At 39.0% G+C, this 19,537-nt stretch overlaps 3 protein-coding genes and 1 long non-coding RNA gene across 5 annotated transcripts in view; 2 read left to right on the top strand and 2 right to left on the bottom strand.

The window, feature by feature from the left end:
• LOC117249201 (uncharacterized) overlaps positions 1–5,691 on the bottom strand; it is a 39,135-nt gene extending 33,444 nt beyond the window's left edge. The window contains exons 1-2 of one of the 2 annotated variants that reach the window (XR_004500968.2): positions 5,557–5,691; positions 4,733–4,834 (exon numbers count right to left, since the gene is read on the bottom strand). This is a non-coding gene — a long non-coding RNA (uncharacterized LOC117249201). Of the gene's footprint in view, positions 1–4,732; positions 4,835–4,985; positions 5,032–5,556 lie in introns of those variants that run through there. The other variant, XR_013493284.1, reaches the window with a different exon arrangement.
• On the top strand, positions 494–4,626 carry txndc9 (thioredoxin domain containing 9). Its single transcript, XM_033614658.2, has 5 exons — positions 494–587; positions 1,717–1,923; positions 2,373–2,491; positions 3,626–3,880; positions 3,979–4,626. The coding sequence occupies exons 2-5, from the start codon at positions 1,750–1,752 to the stop codon at positions 4,097–4,099; spliced, it is 669 nt and encodes a 222-aa protein (XP_033470549.1). The 5' UTR covers positions 494–587; positions 1,717–1,749; the 3' UTR covers positions 4,100–4,626.
• A 691-nt stretch (positions 5,692–6,382) lies between the features above and the next one.
• mrpl30 (mitochondrial ribosomal protein L30) lies at positions 6,383–10,031 on the bottom strand. Its single transcript, XM_033617014.2, has 5 exons — positions 9,702–10,031; positions 8,064–8,150; positions 7,541–7,687; positions 7,148–7,221; positions 6,383–6,971 (listed from the first exon to the last, which is right to left on the bottom strand). Exons 1-5 carry the CDS (start codon positions 9,741–9,743, stop codon positions 6,839–6,841), a joined length of 483 nt encoding a protein of 160 aa, XP_033472905.1. The 5' UTR covers positions 9,744–10,031; the 3' UTR covers positions 6,383–6,838.
• Positions 10,032–10,256: 225 nt separating this feature from the next.
• On the top strand, positions 10,257–15,294 carry mitd1 (MIT, microtubule interacting and transport, domain containing 1). The gene is made up of 7 exons (XM_033618046.2): positions 10,257–10,490; positions 10,563–10,664; positions 12,327–12,463; positions 14,232–14,318; positions 14,423–14,535; positions 14,704–14,764; positions 14,866–15,294. Exons 1-7 carry the CDS (start codon positions 10,346–10,348, stop codon positions 14,959–14,961), a joined length of 741 nt encoding a protein of 246 aa, XP_033473937.1. The 5' UTR covers positions 10,257–10,345; the 3' UTR covers positions 14,962–15,294.
• The last annotated feature ends 4,243 nt before the right edge of the window (positions 15,295–19,537 follow it).

Raw genomic sequence — 19,537 nt, 5'->3', positions numbered from 1 at the left:
GCTTGTCAATTACGCACAGGTCCGAAAGACACACACATGCACAAACAGGACCTATACATGCACAAAGTGGAGAGATGTCAGAGTGAGGGGGCTGCCCTTGGTGAGGCGCCCCGAGCGGTTGGGGGGTTCGGTGCCTTGCTCAAGGGCACCTCGACAGTGCCCAGGAGGTGAACTGGCACCTCTCCAGCCACCAGTCCACGCTCCATATTTTGGTCCGGACGGGGACTCGAAAAGGCGACCCTCCGGTTCCCAACCCAAGTCTCTATGGACTGAGCTACTGCCGCCAGTAATAATTAAAAAGTAATAAAAAAATAAAAATAATGAAAAAGTAATAATGAAAAAAATACGTATTTTTGTTTCCAATATGTGTATTAATTATATGCATGACATGTTGGGTCTAATAATACCATTTTGTAAAGAAAAAAAAAAAAAACATGTATTACGAGTTGAAAAAAACGGACCATTTATTTTTTATTTCGTGAGTTGCCCGGATGTAGTTTGACGTCAAACGGGCCTGGTGACGTTACATCCGCGGCATTTCGTTTTGCATTTCGCGCACGAAGTGAAGTGTCACCAGGTTCTAACAGGTAACCAAGTCATTCAACGCTATTGTTGTTATAAAATAAGGATATTTTTATTTTAACACCACACATAATTCACGTTTATTATAATCTCAAATACTGATCATGTATTGTTTCGTGTCCGCGCGAGGGTTAACGTCTATGAAACTCACAGGGCTAACGTTAGCTAGCATAGCAGGCTAACATATGAGCAGGCTAACATAGTAACGTCATCAACTGTTTGATTTTTACTTGATTTCTGGCAAAAGTAAGTAACACGCTGCATTTTTCCAATTAACTGGTGTGTAGTTAGTGGCTGCACAGTCAACGAAGGAAAAAAAGTCGAAGAAATAGACAACTATAACTATGTATGTTGTCGTAGCTAAGCTAAGCTAACGCTAGCTAGCAACCGGCGAAAATAAGGTGTGCCCAGCTGTCACCAAGGCTTTGCCCCTACCAACAAGATGCTGCGCAGTCTGACAGCTGACGGTGTATCGTTTTACTCAATGGCTGTAGCACAGTAATGTTACGAACACACGTTGTTGGTTATACAAGCTCGTGTTAGGGCATGCACTGGTTCAGATGCCAGTTTATTAGGTACACTTGGGTAAATGTAATGCAGTGTAATACAGCAGTCCTGCAGTAGGTTATGATGATTTTAGTGCACATTTTAAAAGCTGTTTCTAATATATTGTCTGCTGCATTTGTAATCAGTGCGGGTAGACTTAACATTAGAAACATCCCTCACTGTAACACAATACAACTCAACAATGCCACAAGCTGCAGCTTCCAAAGTGACCTTAATATTGAATCAACACCTCTGTGAAAGTTTTGACCAAAACCAAACATCATAATGTTCATGACTGGATGAGTCATTGTCGTATTATTGTTAAGCAAGTGAAGACAAGTATAATGGTGTTACATGATGTGCGGTCTTGTTAAGTCTGCCTGCTGTCAGACTGAAGGACCTGCAGAGACACGCTGTCTTGCACTGTGGGTGTCGCAGTCTGTTACTGTGGGAGCTGAGTGTCATGCAGGGGGTGAGAGGTGTTGTCAATGATTGACATCAGCTTGGCTAACATCCCTCTCTGTGGTATCACTGTGTGTTATCAAGTGTCATGTCTCATCTCACATTATCTGTTCTTTACTCCCTCAGTCACAGAAAGAGTTTCACACTGAGCCGCCAACCATGGCCAACCAATCGATAGACATTGTGACAAAGGTTTTGGAGCAGTCAGCCAAGCTGGTGGAGGAGAAGCTGGATGCACAGTTGAGCAAAATGAATGAAATGGATGAAGACGATTTGGAGAGACTGAAGGAGAGGCGATTAGAGGCGCTGAAGAAAGCCCAGAAACAGAAGCAGGTACCTGGGATGTTTTCTTTTATATCTTTTATACTCTGTGTCTGAAGGAAATAAAATGATCTGGGTCATTTAGTAAATACACTTCTTACAGCAAATGCAGCACGGTATTTCTTGTAGGAATTATGTTTTTCTGTGACAACCTGATTTTGAATTCTGTTACTTGATTTATTTGAGTAGTAATGGGATGTCCCAAATGTTTCCTCAAGCAGCCGGTTGCTGGTTTATTCACAGAGCCCTTTAGAAATCATTTGAACTATTGTACTGTAGTTTAACTTATACATCAGGAGTACACGTGGATCTTTTGTGGGAAAAATGGTTTCACATTCACACATCTCAGATCAGCCAACAAAAGAGACCGCATGTTTTCATGGTGCTCGAATGTAAAGGCCAGTTTTTCTGCTTTTTGAAATGCATTGTTCTGCTACTCATCCCAGTTCTCTGTTCTTAAGGAGTGGTTGTCTAAAGGCCACGGAGAGTACAAAGAAATCCCAAGTGAGAAAGACTTTTTCGGCGAGGTCAAAGAGAGCAAGAATGTTGTCTGCCACTTCTACAGAAATTCCACTTTCAGGTAAGTCCATAGTTTTTGTTTATGTCTGTTAAGTGTCAAAGTGACAAGATAACAATTGAGAAATTTACTCTAGTGCTAAAACAAATCAGGCTCGTGGCCACTTCAGCAAAGGACACTGCCTATGTACATGGGTTGCCAGCTCCACCCACTGAGCTACTGGGCACCCCAATTGAGTCACTTTTAAGAGAGCATAAGTATTTATATTCCAGGAATCAACTTACTCAGCTTATACATTAATTGTGTTACTTTAGTCTTGTTAAAGGGATAGTTCATATTTTTTGAAGTGGGATTGTATGAGGTACTGATTCATGGCGGTCTTTACACCCACAGTTTGGAAAGTGAGGCAGTGGTGCCGACATGGAAGTTAAGCAGTGTACTGCTGTGAGCAGGGGCAGCAGAAAAACATATTTTAGCCACTTTAAAAACAATCAAACAGTCTACGCGTACGCTATAATCAGAGTACTTTCACCGCTTTACCTTGCAGACAGACAGCCTGATCCATGGAAAAGCTGTTAACAGCTTCAGTTCCTCATCTATGCTCTGGTCAGAGCCACCAGTGTCCATTCACAAAATCGATTAGTTAAATAGTCTGTGTTATTGTGTGACTTTGGTGAATCTGAATTAACTCCTTTAAACGCCGAAGTCACACAAGAACACAAACTAACTGACCGATGGAGGCAGCAGTAGACCAGCAGCTCCTGTGTTCGGTGATGTTAGATCACTGTTTTTCCCAATGGATTCTGGCTTTGAAGAGAGCAATGTAATGGCTTAATTTTCCCAACAGATATTGCTGTCTGAAGGCAAGGTAAATCAGTGAAAATATTCTAAATATAGCGTGTACTTAACCTGATAATGATTTTTTTGGGTGGCTAAAAATGTCTTGTTGCCGCCCCGTCCACAGCAGTACATTGTTTGGCTTCTGTGTCAGTGCTTCTGTCTGCTTCTCCTAAATGGGGGCATGTCGACTGACATCCACTGCTTACCTCATACAGCCCCACTTCTAGAGATCCAAACTATCCCTTTAACATGATCGCGTTCCTTTGATGTTAGATCTCCTCCTTAGTTTTGAATTTTAGTAACATGACTACGTCGTCATCAGGCCGCTGAACTTGTCATTCTGTCCCCCACACACAGATGTAAGATCCTCGACAAACACCTGGCCATCTTGGCAAAGAAGCACGTCGAGACCAAATTCATCAAGCTGAACGTGGAAAAGGCCCCGTTTCTGACAGAGAGGCTGCGGATCAAGGTCATTCCCACGCTGGCCCTGGTAATAGACGGGAAAACAAAGGACTATGTGGTCGGATTCTCTGACCTGGGAAACACAGACGAGTTTCCTACAGAGATGCTGGAATGGAGACTCGGCTGCGCAGATGTCATTAACTACAGGTGAGACAGAAGACACCCTCCGTCACCTTTTAGGCACCGTGAGCTGATTAAAAGAATACGCTACTGGATTTTAACATCATCTTTTTTTCCTGTTTCAGTGGGAATCTGATGGAGCCTCCTACAGTGACGCAGAGGTCGGGCACAAAGTTCACAAAGGTGGAGAAGAAAACCATCAGAGGTCGAGGTTACGACTCAGATTCTGACTCTGGAGACGACTGAAAAGCTCCGACAGTCGTCTGGTTTTCTCTCTCAGGGCTACCTCTTTAAAAAGTCTAGCAGACAGCCCGCTTTACTTTCCCTTCTCTCAGTGACTTACCCATTCATAACAGATTTCCATATTTTAATTTACTATCTCTCTTTTATATAAAGCTTTTTTTTTTTCATTCCCGCCTTATTTAATGAATTGTCTGCCAAGTTTTATATTTGAATAACAAATAAAAAATGACAGACAAGGAAACATTACACTTCAAATTGTAGATTCAGTCTGTGTCGCTGAGCCACCAATCATGTATCAACTAGCTCTTAGCTTTATCATCTGTGATTCTGTCTCCTCATGAACCTTTGTCTTGAATTTCCACCAAGCTCATTTAGCTCACTCTGTTGTGTGAGTCTGATGTTAGAACAGAAACCTTGATGCATGAGTGCCAAGATCATCTTTGAGCATCAGAATACATTTTTACACAACATTTCCTTGTAGCAAGAGTTTGACTTGACTAATACAGACTTAATAAAAAACATAAAAGGAATTTAAATTCTGTGCTTCTGTGATTTTGTACAGCTCCTCTATAAAGTCAGGGTACATGTGAGAGATGGATTTTAGTTTCTAATGTGGTTGAAAACAATGGATCCTACCATTCCCATAATGCAGCACTACAGTGTTCCTTTGTTAGATCCTTCTTCCGTGGAAAGCGTTCATTTAGTGTTGGTTCAGACTTCATCACACACCTTAAAAAGCTTTGCAGGACAGGAAAAACAAAATGTGACTGACAATTAAGCAGGGTGTCTGCAGGTCCTTAAAGAGTCATAAAATGTCATATTTAAATTTGTGAGGTCTTAATTGCTGCAAACATTTTATCTAATTTCAGGGTTCAATAATAAGAATTACCTGATTGCCCAGGGCAGGTAAAATGACACGTTGGGCTGGTAAATCTAGCAACAGACGGTACAAAAAGAATTGAACAGTTTTTTTTTTTCTGAAAAATAAAAGATAAATAAATAAAATAAGCGTGCCTGTCACATGTTATATTAAATAAAATAATTGATTAGAAATTAATAAAGAAATAAAATAATTAATAGAATAAAATAAGCACATCTGTTGCATGTCATATAAAATAATTAATTATAAATTAATAAATTAAAAATAAAGCAATTCCTAAATAAATAAAAATGTTTTTGTAGGGTTAAGCAGATTTTTGACCCAACTTTCAAGCAAGTGAAAAAAGTTAATGTTGAACCCTGAATTTAATTATCCATTTAAATTTATCCATTTTTTAACTCAAGCTCTTCTGCATGAAAGTCGACATTTCTGACGTTACAAATCCTTAAAACTACCGCTGAACCTAAAACTGTCTTTATACTTACACTTACCTGTTGGCACAATATAGATTAACCCAACTCACTCTAATAACCATATTCCCGCAGGAGACCACATGCATACTTCTTATAATTATTCTTACCTGCAATGTTTGAACAAGACAGAGATGATTTGTCCAAAAATCAGCCTTCAATTTGGTAAAAAAAATGTCTTGGAAATTTCTTAAAAAGCATTAAATTCCATTGCTGATACCTGTAAACACCCTGTTAGATGCCCTGCACACTTATACAGGTGTGTTCAATTATCCTGACTGATGAGAGCTCTGCTCTGATTAGTCGGCTGGAGCTAAACTGGGAATTCTGTGTTCCAACTCAATGTGAATGTACCAGTGGCAATAGAGGTGTAAAGTGTTCTGCTTTAACAGGTGCAAAAGGAACTGTGTGTTACACCTGGTAAACCGGAGCAATTAAGGCATGTGTCAATAAACTTAAGCTGTGTCCCAAATCCATACTGTTGATAGACACTGTTGTCACACAATGCTACATACTCAAACTGAGCTTCTCATGGTGGTGAAACAATTACTGCAATTTAGTCTTTGTTGCCTCTTTTTATATTGCTAGCTTATTGTTCATGTTTTCTGACTGGCTGCAGTAAATGTTTTCATGGTGTCCTGGATGGTTCTGGTAATCTATTTCTGATTATTGAGAGAACAAATAACTTCTAAGTTTTGGGGGAAAACAGTCTCCTTGTAACTGAATCTGCAGTGTTATAAAGTCACAGATACATAGCTTGGCACTGTGCATGTATGGCATCATTTACAGTTTGTATGAAACAGTAAGGTTTTTTTATTTCTCTTATACTTACTGACACGGCTACAGTCCTGTCAGGTGGTCTGATTATTAAAGAACAAGTGTAAACAAGGGGTGAGGGAGAACTTGTCTCCACTAAAAAAAAGTGAAAAGGAAACATTCAATTTCAAAAGGTCTTTAATTTACTGAGTTTTTACAAGTTGTGTTAGACAGAGAATGTAATGTAATGTTTTCAATCGTAACAGCTGTATGTGTGACTGATACGTTGCCATTTATTGATAAGGAGATGAAACAAACCAACATGCCTGGATAACTTTTCAGAGTAACCCCAGAACCTATTCAGACCTGGAAAACAATGTGTTTTTCACTCAGGAAAGTTACTGAGATAAGTTGGTAATTCTTAGTATTCCTGCTTCATGAAAGAGGCTCCTGGTTTGCTAAGGGACTTGTAATAGAGTTTGATGACAACATTTCTCACATTCACTTGGAGTCTAAAGTCCCGTAAGTCAGAACACTTCGCATCAGGTTTAAGTCCAGCGAGAGCCACGACATTTTCTCAGTGTGGTGGAGTCAGAACAGGAAGCTATGGACAACTGAACATGATTGAAAGCGCAGCTAGGATTCAATAGCTTTGGGGTCTACAGGTTTGAGCAGGCGACGGACAATCAGCTCTCCTTTGCTGTTGATGTAGGTGTCAGCCATGTCCTCTTCAGCAGGGACTCCATAGGGCATCTTCAGTGGCTGAACCCTAAGGGACAGAAATGACAGAAGCGCAGGAAATCATACAAACAGAACAAAAAGCTTTACTAGGCATTTACTGAATCTACTAAAAAATAAATCGTCTTCTGTTGTGCCATGAGACTTTAATCATTAGCAGAGACTTGACCGCTATAATTTAAAGTAGATATGTTACGTTATTCTTACCTTATAAGGTGCTTGATGAATTTCAGCTGGCTGTTAACTGCAGGTGTGTTTTTGTGGATTACAGGTACGTGTGACTAAAGACATGAGAGAGAGAGAACAGAGGGAAAATTCAAATGCTATATCTGCTTGAGGTGACACAATCACAGCTGACATTTTTTTTCTGATGAAAGGTGTTTCCTCAGTCAGCAAGATAAGGGTGAGGCACACTGTGCGTTACACTTACTGAGGTGCTAATTTACACTTAATTTGTGGTCATAAAAGAATTGAACATGAAGCATTTACACATATGTTGTCCTCAAAATACATCTTAGTATCATTCATTTCCTAAATCTCTTGATGGTCTTGTGTTTGTCAGAGCATTTCCTTTATTTCTGAACAAAACAAAAGCCTTACCTTTTCAAGCCCAAAGTGTTTCACTATCTCCTTCTCCCAGTACGGTCTTCTCATTGTACTTTTCACTCGTGTCACTATGTGCAGTTTGTGAGGCTGTTCGGGATCTCCCCCGTATTTCTCATGTTCTTTTGATCTCTCCACAAAAAGCTGTGAAGAACAAAAAGAGCATTTGAACACTGACGTTCTTTAATAGTTTAGAAATGCAGAACAAGGGAGCGTCATTATAATCAGGGCCAGATTATTCTGTTTACGAGACCCTGGGCGTCCCCAACACTTCCTGTTCATCTGTGCTGGAATTTTACTCCGCCTAATTTACCAACATGAAACATGTGAGAACAATGTAGATTAAAATACTGAGGTATTAACTATTACCTACAAGACGGGACCAAAAGTTCAGGTAATAAAAATGACCCACCTTAGCTGACACTGCACTTAAGTGGTGCAAATTGCTTCTCAAATTTGCTATTTATTAAATTAGTGAAACTAATTTACATACATCGCACCTGTTTGTCTTGATTCTTACCTCGTTTGGGATTCTTGCTTTGCGAAATTTGCTGCGTGCTGGCACAAACCACGGGCAGGGTGGCAAACGTGTGGCAGCTGTCAGGATCTGTAAACGTGCACAAGCAGAGATGAGATAAAAAACAAAATCAGAGGGTGGTAGTGTAACACAGACTTAGATGCACATCTGTTTTCTAATACAGGAATGATCGAATACAGTGTCCTGTGAAGGTGGGGGAGAGGACATGACATATTTTTTGCACATCCTGTACATAACTCTACAGCTTTCTTATTCTGAAACAGCTCTGTTATAAAGCAAATTCATTGTAACTGATAACCTACTTGGTAATAAATGTTGTTCTCACAAATGTGTCAACTGTCAGACTTTGCCAGAGGATTTATACTGTGGTGGCTATCACTTTAATATCTTTGGGTTGAAGAAGAAGAAGAAGAAGAAGAAATACTGTATTAATCCCGAGGCCTGAGGGGAAAGCTTTCATGTGCTCTGCTCCTCTCACTTGAAATAACCTTCAAAGAGATTTGAAACAACGTGCACTGGTCTCTCTGCCTGCCTCCATAAGTACAAGGATGAATTAGTCACTTGGGTCTTGTCAGTGTGAGCAGGTGTTCTAATGTTTCTACATGTTACTGTGTATCTTTTATGTTTTTTATTGTGCAGTTGTTTGGCTGTAACTTTTAGTATGCTGCTGTCTTGGCCAGGTCTCCTTTGTAAAAGAGATTGTTGATCTCAGTGGGACTTACCTAGTTAAATATGATTTGAGTAAAATAAATACAAATAAAAATCCCTGTTGTCATATACACACAGGCCCGAAATACAGACACATGCACAAAAATAACCTCTACATGCATTAACTGAAGAGGTGCTGAAGAGTATCAGAGGGTACTGCCTTGGACAGGCATTCTGAGCAGTTGGGGGTCCAGTGCCTTCCTCAGGGGCACCTCAGCAGTGCCCAAGAGGTGTACTAGTACCTCTCCAGCTACCAGTCCACGCTCCATACTTGGTCTGTATGGGGACTTGACCCAGGGACTCTCTGGTTCCCAAGCCAAGACACTATAAGCAGAGCTACTGCCACTCTCCCAATTATTCCACCTTTGTGGGCAGTGTGTTTTTAGTCAGTGGGTTTGGCAGCTTTAATTTTGAACAGGGTTTGTGCAGCAATTTAATCTGTCACGTACAATAAAAAACAATACATTCATGTCAAGTTATTTCTTTATGTGACATATGTTGGTAACAGAAAAAAATGGAGCCAGAGGATTTATCTCTGTTATCTATATCACGTCATCTAGTGACCATTTAACGACATTACAGACTGGCACAATCATAAATAATAGATAAAATGTAATTTTAATCCTATAGGTGCAATTTTTCACAGATTAATTCTTGTGCAAGTTTCAGTATGGCAGACGTTGCTAGAGTTGAACATGTAATACACAAAACAAGATAACTGTGACATCCCCATTATATTGCTTTTTGTAAAACCCAAAGATAGTCCGTTAATATTATTTCAGACAATTAATGGTACATTTATATACAAAATACCCGTAACGTTATACAGTATCGACATTGAAAGGTCCTAAAGTAAAAATACACAAGGGTTATTTAATGCTGTCAGTATTGTGATGTTAAAGTTTGTCTTACCGTGCCTGATAAAGAGCTCAAACTGCGACAGACACCCGACATGTTTTATATTTTTGGTAGAGTTACCGTTAACGGGCAACAGTTACAAAAACTACACTCATGCACGCCAAGGTTATCGTTAACTTCCGGCCCCAATAACCGCTAAACAAGCGCGTGGATCAGACGTAACTTAACGTTATTGATAAAAACACAATATTTATATCATAGTCACCAAATTTACACGATTAACATTAATTCAAGAGCTGGAAAACGACTGCAAACAGACTGTCACGTTGAGGCCATGACAGTTTTGTCTCCTCCATAGATGTGTAAACCGGAAGTTGTAAGGAGTTCTATTGAAACTGCACCGATGTGACAAATGTTCCCGCAACAAGGTTCCTAGAGCTATTTTTAGCTATATTTGAGAATTGGAAAAAATGATTATGTAGTATTTAATTTTTACACGATGTGATTAAAATATAGGTGCTCTAGCTTTATGTTTTTGTGTTGAAACTGTAAACATCGTGGACCACTATTCCACAAATACGTTTCTGCGGGAAATATTTTTGTGGCGCACTTCAATAGCGCATTTCCTGACAGTAGATAAACATGAACGCCCTGTTGGTGTTATAGAAGCTCTTAAGAGACGAAACATAGACAGAATTATGACACAAAATCATGTGTCAGGGATGGAGACATCCGCCATCTCCGTCCTGAAGCGGGCGGTGGAGCTGGACAACAGCAGCCGCTTCCAGGAGTCTCTGGTCTGCTACCAGGAGGGCATCCAGCTGCTCATGGACGTGTTGAAAGGTATGCAGATACACAGTAGAGGCAGCATGATGAAGACATGAACCATAGCTCATTCTTGTTTCTTGCCAGCAGCTGTGAAAGATGACTCAAAGAGAGGGCACTACAGGGAGAAGATAAAGGGCTACATGGACAGAGCAGAGCAAATCAAAGCTCATGTGAACCAGCTGAAAGAAGGTAATTAACACAAGGAACTAAAGGCTCAATAACAACTCGGGGAAAGTGGATAACTGCTCCTGCAAAGGCTGGGTTAGGCTGCTGTGGTGGGGCCTCACACAACCCCCGCTTGTTTGTGGGTTAAAGGTCCAGCGTGTAAGATTTATGGGGATTTAGTGGCATCTAGTGGTGAGGATTGACATTGCAACCAGCTGAAACTTCTCCTGGTTAGAATTCCTTCGGTGTTCATTGTTCAGGAGGTTTTTCTTCCTCTCCGAAACAAACAGAACTGGTGATTAAAACTGGTAAAAACTCTGAATAACATGGTTTGAAGTTATAAATCAGTGTTTCTCCAATGCTGTTTGGTATGTCAGAGACGAGCCGTGAGCCAAGCTGCTGTTAATCTGTGCACACTTGTTTTCTCTGATAACTCAAGATCCAGACATTTGGGAGGTTTTTACCAGGAGCCAAATTATCCGTAGAGGTTTCTCCCTCTCCAAAACAAACAGACTTGGTGATATACAGGGGTAAAAATCCTGATTAATGCAGTTTCAATATCGGCAGGTCATTGGTATTGGCCAATATTGGCTTTAAAATTAAACATTGCAATTGGTCAACATGCTTTTTCTTGGTTTGCACAATGAATGTATATCACATACATTGAAAAGTACTGTTTTTCATTTCTCCATCTACTGGTGGGCATCACGATAAGAGCATACATGCATAATATGATGTTAATTCCACTAAAGGAGAGACTTGATGATCACTAAAATTAGGGAGGGAAAGAAGTGAATATATTAATATCGGTACTGGTTATCAGTCAAACGAGTTGACAACTAAAAACAACAAAAGCAAATATTGCAAAAATCAAGAAATATAAATAAAGAACAGAAGAATATTACAATAAAATATGAACCATATGCATTTTGACACCGGGCCCCTGTGTTTACAGGCAGGTAATAAAGCAGGATCTGCCTCAAGGCCCTTAAAAAGCTGCTGATAACGTTCAGAGTCTTTTATTTTCAAACGTAAAATAATTAGCAGAGCAGTCACTGCCACTGAAAAACTGAGGTCTCAGACTCCCTACAACAATGCAATTTAAATATGTGTAAAAAATGAAATTAGAAAAATAATATTATTAATAAAATCACACAGATAGGAACAAAAATATAACCTAAGGCACAGGGATGTAAAGTAGTACAAGTTCAAATAAGTGACAGAATACAACAAATAAAATATGAGATGAATCATTAGTTGCATGGACAGACAAAATGTAAACAGGAATGTACTGCAGTAAAATGTACATGCATAATAAGAGTGTAAATACTATGTATATATATAGAGGTGCAAACACTTAAGTTTAATAGATAATGTGCATAAGTGGTGCATATTTAAAAGAAAATCTAATATATTCTGACAGACCAACTGATTCACACAGCACAACTACAAACTAAAAATGTAAAGGCCCTGAAGATTGTTTCTGTATTTTACCCACTCTTGAGGCCCTGAGGCAAAAACTGGTTTGAACACTATTACTATTTATGAAAGCTACACGGTGCATGTCGTTAAACAAATATGTGTGTGAGTGTGTGTGTGTTGGGGGATAAATAATGGATTTTATTGTTGCAGGCTGCTCTGTGTGCCAATCTCTAACCTCAGTCTCTGTGTTTCCTCTCCTGTCAGATGGAAAGTACCATGAGCAGATTAGAATAGCGGAGGATGCTACTGGTTACAGCTACGAGGTGCTTTTCAAGCCGTATATAGGCAGTTTACTCACAGAGGTCTGGGTGGAGGATCCGTACATACGACACATCCACCAAGTAAGATCTTCATCATTGTTTATTGTGTCACTGTGTGTCTTAACAAGGTCACTGTGTCAATATATATATATACACTCACTGGCCACTTTATTAGGTACACCTTGCTTGTACCAGGTTGGACCCCTTTTGCCTTCAGAACTGCCTTAATTCTTGGTGGCATAGATTCATCAAGGTGCTGGAAACATTCCTCAGAGATGTTGGTCCATATTGACATGATAGCATCACACAGTTGCTGCAGATTTGTCGGCTGCACATCCATGATGTGAATCTCCCGTTCCACCACATCCCAAAGGTGCTCTATTGGATTGAGATCTGGTGACTGTGGAGGCCACTGGAGTACAGTGAACTCATTGTCATGTTCAAGAAACCAGTTTGAGATGATTTGAGCTTTGTGACATGGTGCGTTATCCTGCTGGAAGTAGCCATCAGAAGATGGGTACACTGTGGTCATAAAGGGATGGACACGGTCAGCAACAATACTCAGGTAGGCTGTGGTGTTTAAACCATGCTCAGTTGGTACTAAGGGGCCCAAAGTGTGCCAAGAAAATATCCCCCACACCATTACACCACCACCACTAGCCTGAACCGTTGATACAAGGCAGGATGGATCCATGCCTTCATGTTGTTTACACCAAATTCGGACCCTACCATCTGAATGTGGCAGCAGAAATCCAGACTCATCAGACCAGGCAACGTTTTCCAATCTTCTATTGTCCAGTTTTGGTGAGCCTGTGTGAACTGTAGCCTCAGTTTCCTGTTGTTAGCTGACAGGAGTGGCACCTGGTGTGGTCTTCTGCTGCTGTAGCCCATCTGCTTCAAGGTTGGACGTGTTGTTGGTTCAGAGATGGTCTTCTGCAGACCTTGGTTGTAACCAGTGGTTATTTGAGTTACTGTTGCCTTTCTATCATCTTGAACCAGTCTGGCCATTCTCCTCTGACCTCTGGCATCAACAAGGCATTTTGGCTCACTGGATATTTTCTCTTTTTGGGACCATCCTCTGTAAACCCTAGAGATGGTTGTGTGTGAAAATCCCAGTAAATACTCAGACCAGCCCATCTGGCACCAACAACCATGCCACGTTCAAAGTCACTTAAATCACCTTTCTTCCTCATTCTGATGCTCAGTTTGAACTTCAGCAGGTCGTCTTGACCATGTCTATATGTCTAAATGCATTGAGTTGCTGCCACGTGATTGGCTGATTAGCTATTTGTGTTAACAAGCAGTTGAACAGGTGTACTTAATAAAGTGGCCGGTGAGTATATTTTGAACAGTTTTGCAGTTTGAACACAGAGAAGCACAGTAACATACAACAGGCAAACAGACACATCACTGAGCTAAAATGTATAAATATTGGTAATAAATATCCTTCATTTTACAATAAAATTTTGTCTGACCAACATGGTAACTGCCAAAACTATCAAACAGAAATGCCATCTGTCTACATACTTGAAAAGCTGTAAGTATTTGTAATGGATAAATGGCTTAAATGATTATTTGATTTTCAGCCTTGTGACTGATTTACAGACTAATCCTTAATTATATTGTGTCAATGAGAAAACATTAGTTGTTTTAATCCAGTAGACTTAATTTTATAGTTTAGAGAAGTTTAGTTTGAAGTAAACTGTGTGATAAGTTGTCAAAGTTTATTGCCTTAAATGTTGAATTTTCTCCTTTTTTTATTTTTACAATGCATAAAGCACTCTGTACCTTTGTACTGATGATTATAGTTAAACTGTACCACTGTGCTTCTCCCTCCTCTCCCCTACAGCTGTACAACTTCCTGCGGTTCTGTGAGATGCTGCTGAAAGCACCCTGCAAGGTGAAGAAGATCCATCTCCTCACTTCACAAGACGAAGTACGTTACTAAACTAACGAGGTCACAGTATTGCATGGCAGCCATGGCGGTCTCTTCTGTTCAGTTTGTGCTGTTGTCTCACTGTCATTCATCTTGTCCTGCAGGCGGACAGCGGCCAGCAGACCAGCGCTCTGGCTGAGCTGAAAGAGAGTCTGAGTGCTCAGGGAGTGACTCTGGATGTGCAGTACTCCTCCTCTATACATGACAGGGAGATCAGGTACAGCTGCAGCTGACATGTGAAGGGTTTCAACCTAAAACAGCACACTGAATTGTTTTTAAGAAGAAATTCATGCTTCATTTTGTTGGATTTACTCTCACGTTAGCACTCCACTCTCTGTGATTGTGGCTTTATTTCATAGCATTAAATCAAAATTCATGGTTTCAGGTTCAACAATGGATGGATCATCAAGATAGGAAGAGGGCTTGATTATTTTAAGAGACCAAAGGTGAGACTTTAGACTTCATACAACTTCATATTCAGACTTCTATATTGCTGCCATTGTCAGAATCACAGTGCTGAATGTCTGCGTCTCATTTTGTCTTCCAGGGACGATTCTCCATTGGATATTGTGACTATGACCTCAGGCAGTGCCACGAGACCAGCGTAGACATTTTTCACACCAAACACACAAAAACACTATGAGATTATTTCTAAAGTTCGACTTCCTTCCTGCTCTCAAAGCACACAGCAACGTCTGCTGTGTTGTTGGGTTTGCCTTAACACACAGGTGCATGTGATCAGCCTTATGACAGCTGCGTAACTGAGCACTGTGCTTATTGTCACACTGGCATGTCTTAAATTACAACCAACTGTGTGATTCTCTTACTGGACATTTCTTCAGACTAATTCTTCTTTGTGTCTGTCTTTCTTTACTTTAATTTTTTGATTCAATGACTTTTTAGGTAACTTTTTTTTAACTTTTCTATTGATATTATGCTTAAAAATGCATTAAAACTATTTAAAATGATATTAAAATCGCTTTTATAATATAAAATGTCTCTGTTTTATTACTCATTTTTAACCATGTTTTGATTTTGTCCATTTACTTGACGTCCAGTTTCTCATATTTGAAGTTTGCAATTCAAAAAAAATTCAAGACAACACAAATTATCTCATCGTAAACAATTAACATCGACAAATTTAGATAAAACACAAACAAGGGACAGTTATCTCACATTTACAATGTCACTACATCAGTAGATCATAAAAACCAATAGATCCCATAAACTAGGCTCATAGAATTATATATGACTGCATAAAACATGGCTGTACACTGAGGCATCATCCAAGTGAGCGCCACAAACACAAATATCCTTCACAAACATCACATCATATGCTGGTAAAACAGATTTGGTTTTTGATAATTGCTGGTCTTAGTTTCTTTTTAAGGCTAATCCTACTGGTAACCTGGGTTACGTACAGTGGTGGTTTATTCCAGTTTGACATGGCTCTGTACATTACAGTTTTCTTTACAACACTGGTCTTGGGTAAGGGCAGTGTAAAGCCTCACATGCAGGCATGTCTGGTTTCATGATGGTGTCTATCAACAGCGTGTGTGTAGGTATTCTTAAGGCACACATATTTCTTATGTACTGGATCAGGCTGTTTGCCAATCTTAATTTAAAGACTATATATAACTCAATGAAGAGTCTCCACACGAGCTGCAGCAGTCTATTTAGTTAGTGTTGTGTAGTGTTCAACCTTATGCTGATATTTATTTATTTATGGTCAAACTATTTCCAGTTTACAAATCTCAACTCAAGGCCCATTTACTTGCCTGTTCTGGAGCTTTTGACCAGATCTCACGGTCTTCATCAGCAGACTGAGTCATGTCAGGTGTCATGGAACCATAGATGTTCCGGCTTTACATTATTCTGAGCACTATTGGTACACTATTAGTATTTGTAACATTTCAACATCTTATAAATTGAAATTCAACAATTCATGTGCTTTGTTTTGTCTGTAGATGTTTATGTAAAGAGTGTATGTGACATTTCACTTCATATTTTAATAATAATTTAGTTAAATTTAAATTCTTACTATAATTATGTCCTGCACAGGTTGAGTGACTAGTTTAAGTTCAACTGAATTATTCTGAGAATATGTGGATATCTTTGTGAATTGTGACATTTAATCTATAGATAATCTGTTGAAGATCTACAGCCTGGGTCTTCAACAGGGGGTCTGGGACCCCTAGGTCCTCAGAGTTACTGCAAGGGGGCTTCAAAATTATTATTATTATTATTTAAAATTATGTATGTATGTTTCATTAATATAGCTTTTGTTTTGTATTTTTTGCATATTATTATTATTATCATCATTATTTAATTTCTTTAATTTTTTAATATTTATTTTATTTTATTTGTTAAGAAAAATATCTCCCCCATTAAATTTTCATGGGAAACTGGTTGTTTGGATGAATGGAGACCCGCATGAGTCCAAACAGCGCCGTGGTTGGATTATCTATCGGCCTTAATCTCGATATGCACAGCCCTCATCTGGGCTCTGAGGGGAAGAAATTATAATCCATCAGGGAACCACATGAACCAGGGATGACCATAACCGCTGGTACCTTTGTTTTAGAGCAGAGAGGACAAAAGGCAGTTTGTGTTTTCAGCGTGTAGTATGTTTCAGAATGTGCAGACAGCTTTCATATAGAAGCTGAAACCATATTAAAAGATAAGATATAAGCTCACATACATATTGCCCCTTATGTGTAGATTACAGACAATAAATCTCAGACTCTTATGTCACTGCGGTCTGTTAACATGAGGTTGGTTGCATGTAATCCAGATGTCACCGGCTGGGTTTATGTTCTGGTGGAAGAGATAAGGATTTGTGTGATGAGGAGCCTCATCAGAGAAGCTGCCCAGAGACACACACCCAGACACACACACCCAGAAAAAAATATGGATGCAAGCTTTCCTCTTCCTGCTGCCCTCCCTCTCTCTGACTGTAGCCCAGTGGCCTAGATAATCCTCCCATGTCTGAGTGCTATCCTGTGTGGATGTGCAGGAAGTGGAATTCACTGTTGCAAAAAAAGGACCAATTATTTGATTATAAAACATTTGTGAGGGTGCATGGGCGAATCATGTGATAATGTAGTGGAAGTGGTCCTTTTGTGTTTCTTAAAGGTCAATTTGTGTCTCATTGGGGTATATTTGTGTCTTTTTTGATCATTTTGCATCTCTTTGTAGTCATTTTTTGTTTCTTTTAGGTCATTTTGTATCTCTTTTAGGTATATTTGTGTCCATTTGGGTCAATTAGTGTCTCTTTGTAGTTGTTTTGTGTCTCTTTGTAGCTCCTTTGAACCTCTTCGTAGTAATTTTTTGTCTTTCAGGTCAAGTTGTGTTTCGTTGGGGTATATTTGTATCTTTTTTGGTCATTTTGCATCTTTTTGTAGTCATTTTGTGTCTCTGTAGTTCATTTGCATCTCTTTGATTTCATTCTGTATCTCTTTTAGGTATATTTGTGTCTTTTTGGGTTGTTTTGTGTGTGTATATAGTTCTTTGCATCTCTTTGTAGTCATTTTGTGTCTCTTTGGGGTATATTTGTGTATTTTTTGGGTCATGTTGCATCTCTATGTCGTCATTTTTTGTTTCTTTGTAGTTCCTTTGCATCTCTTTGTAGTCAGTCTGTGTCAAGTCATTTTGTAACTCTGTGAATTTTGGCTGTCTGTGTTTCTTTTAAGTCATTTTGTATCTTTTTAAAGTATATTTAAGTCCTTTTTGATCATTTTGTGTCTCTTTGTAGTTCCTGTGCATCTCTTAGTAGTCATTTTGGTTTCTTTGAAGTGTGTTTTGATGGGGTATATTTGTGTCTTTTTTGGTCATTTTGCATCTTTTTGTAGTTATTTTTTGTCTCTTTGTAGTTCCTTTGCATCTCTTTGTAGTCATTTTATATCTCTTTTAGGTATATTTGTGTCAGTTTCTTGTTTTCTGGGTCTCTTTGTAGTTTTTTGCATCTTTTTGTAGTCCTTTTTGTTTCTTTAACAGTCAATTTGTGTTTCGTTGGAGTATATTTGTGTCTTTTTTGGTCATTTTGTGTCTCTTTGTAGTCGTTTTTTGCATGTTTGTAGTTCTTTTGTATCTCTGATGTCATTTTGTGTATGTTTTAGGTATATTTGTGTCTTTTTTGGTTATTCTGTGTCGCTTTGTACTCGTTTTGCATCTCTTTGTAGTCATTTTTGTTTCATTTTAGGTCAATTTGTGTTTTATTGGGGAACATTTATGTCTTTTATGTGTCTCTTGGTGTCTCTTTGTCGTCAGTTTGTATCTCTTTTGGGTATATTTGTGTCATTTTGAATATCTTTGCAGTTCCTTTGCATTTTTTTGAAGTCATTTTGTATCTTTTTTAGGTATATTTATGTCATCTTTTTGTTGTTTTGTGTCACTTTTTTAGTTCCTTTGCATCTCTATTTTTGTTTCTTTAAAGGTCAGTTTATGTTTTGATGGGGTATGTTTGTGTCTTTTTAGTCATTTTGTGCCTTTGTATAGTAATTTTGTATCACTTTTAGGTATATTTGTGTCTTTTTTCATCATTTTGTGTCTCTTTGTACTTCATGTCATCTCTTTGTTGTCATTTTGTGTCTATTTAAAGGTTAAATTGTGTCTCTTTGGGGCATATTTGTTTCATACTTGTATATTTTTTTTGTAATTTTGTGTCTCTTTTTAGTTGCTTTGCATCTCTTTGTGGTCATTTTGAGTCTCTTCCTAGTAAATATGTGTTAATTTGACATTTTGCAACTGAAGGCCAGGGGGCCCCTGACACTTTAAGCCCCTGGGCCTGTGCCCGGTAGGCCCATTCAGTAATCCATCCATGTGAGGGAGATATCTTCGCCTCCTTTACCAGTGTTACTGAATCTCTTTAAAGGTTATTTTTGACTTTGTTAAACAGTTTACACTGAAGACTTGAAAGAAACATGAAGAAACATGAAAAAATATACAACAAGGATCCATTTAATGCAGCAGAAGCACTTGATGAGCGATGTGTGGACGTTCATGTATTTGTAAAAACACACATCTCTCTAAAACTACTCTACAATGGTGTAAAAGGTTATGTTCGTTCCAGTATCTGGTGCATTTGGATTTGACCTCTGGATCTCACCAGGGCCAGGAGATGGCAAATTCCTGGCTGGTGTTTTTTCTTTAATTTTTAACTTTCTCAGACACACACATTCTCCCCTCTGTGATCGCCCGGGGGGTGTAAGCAACCTGGT

Source organism: Epinephelus lanceolatus, chromosome 14 (assembly GCF_041903045.1).
Source record: "Epinephelus lanceolatus isolate andai-2023 chromosome 14, ASM4190304v1, whole genome shotgun sequence".
NCBI classification, from domain to species: Eukaryota; Metazoa; Chordata; class Actinopteri; order Perciformes; family Serranidae; genus Epinephelus; species Epinephelus lanceolatus.
The sequence above is the reverse complement of the archived record's forward strand: the minus strand, read 5'-3'. Positions and strand labels throughout refer to the sequence as shown.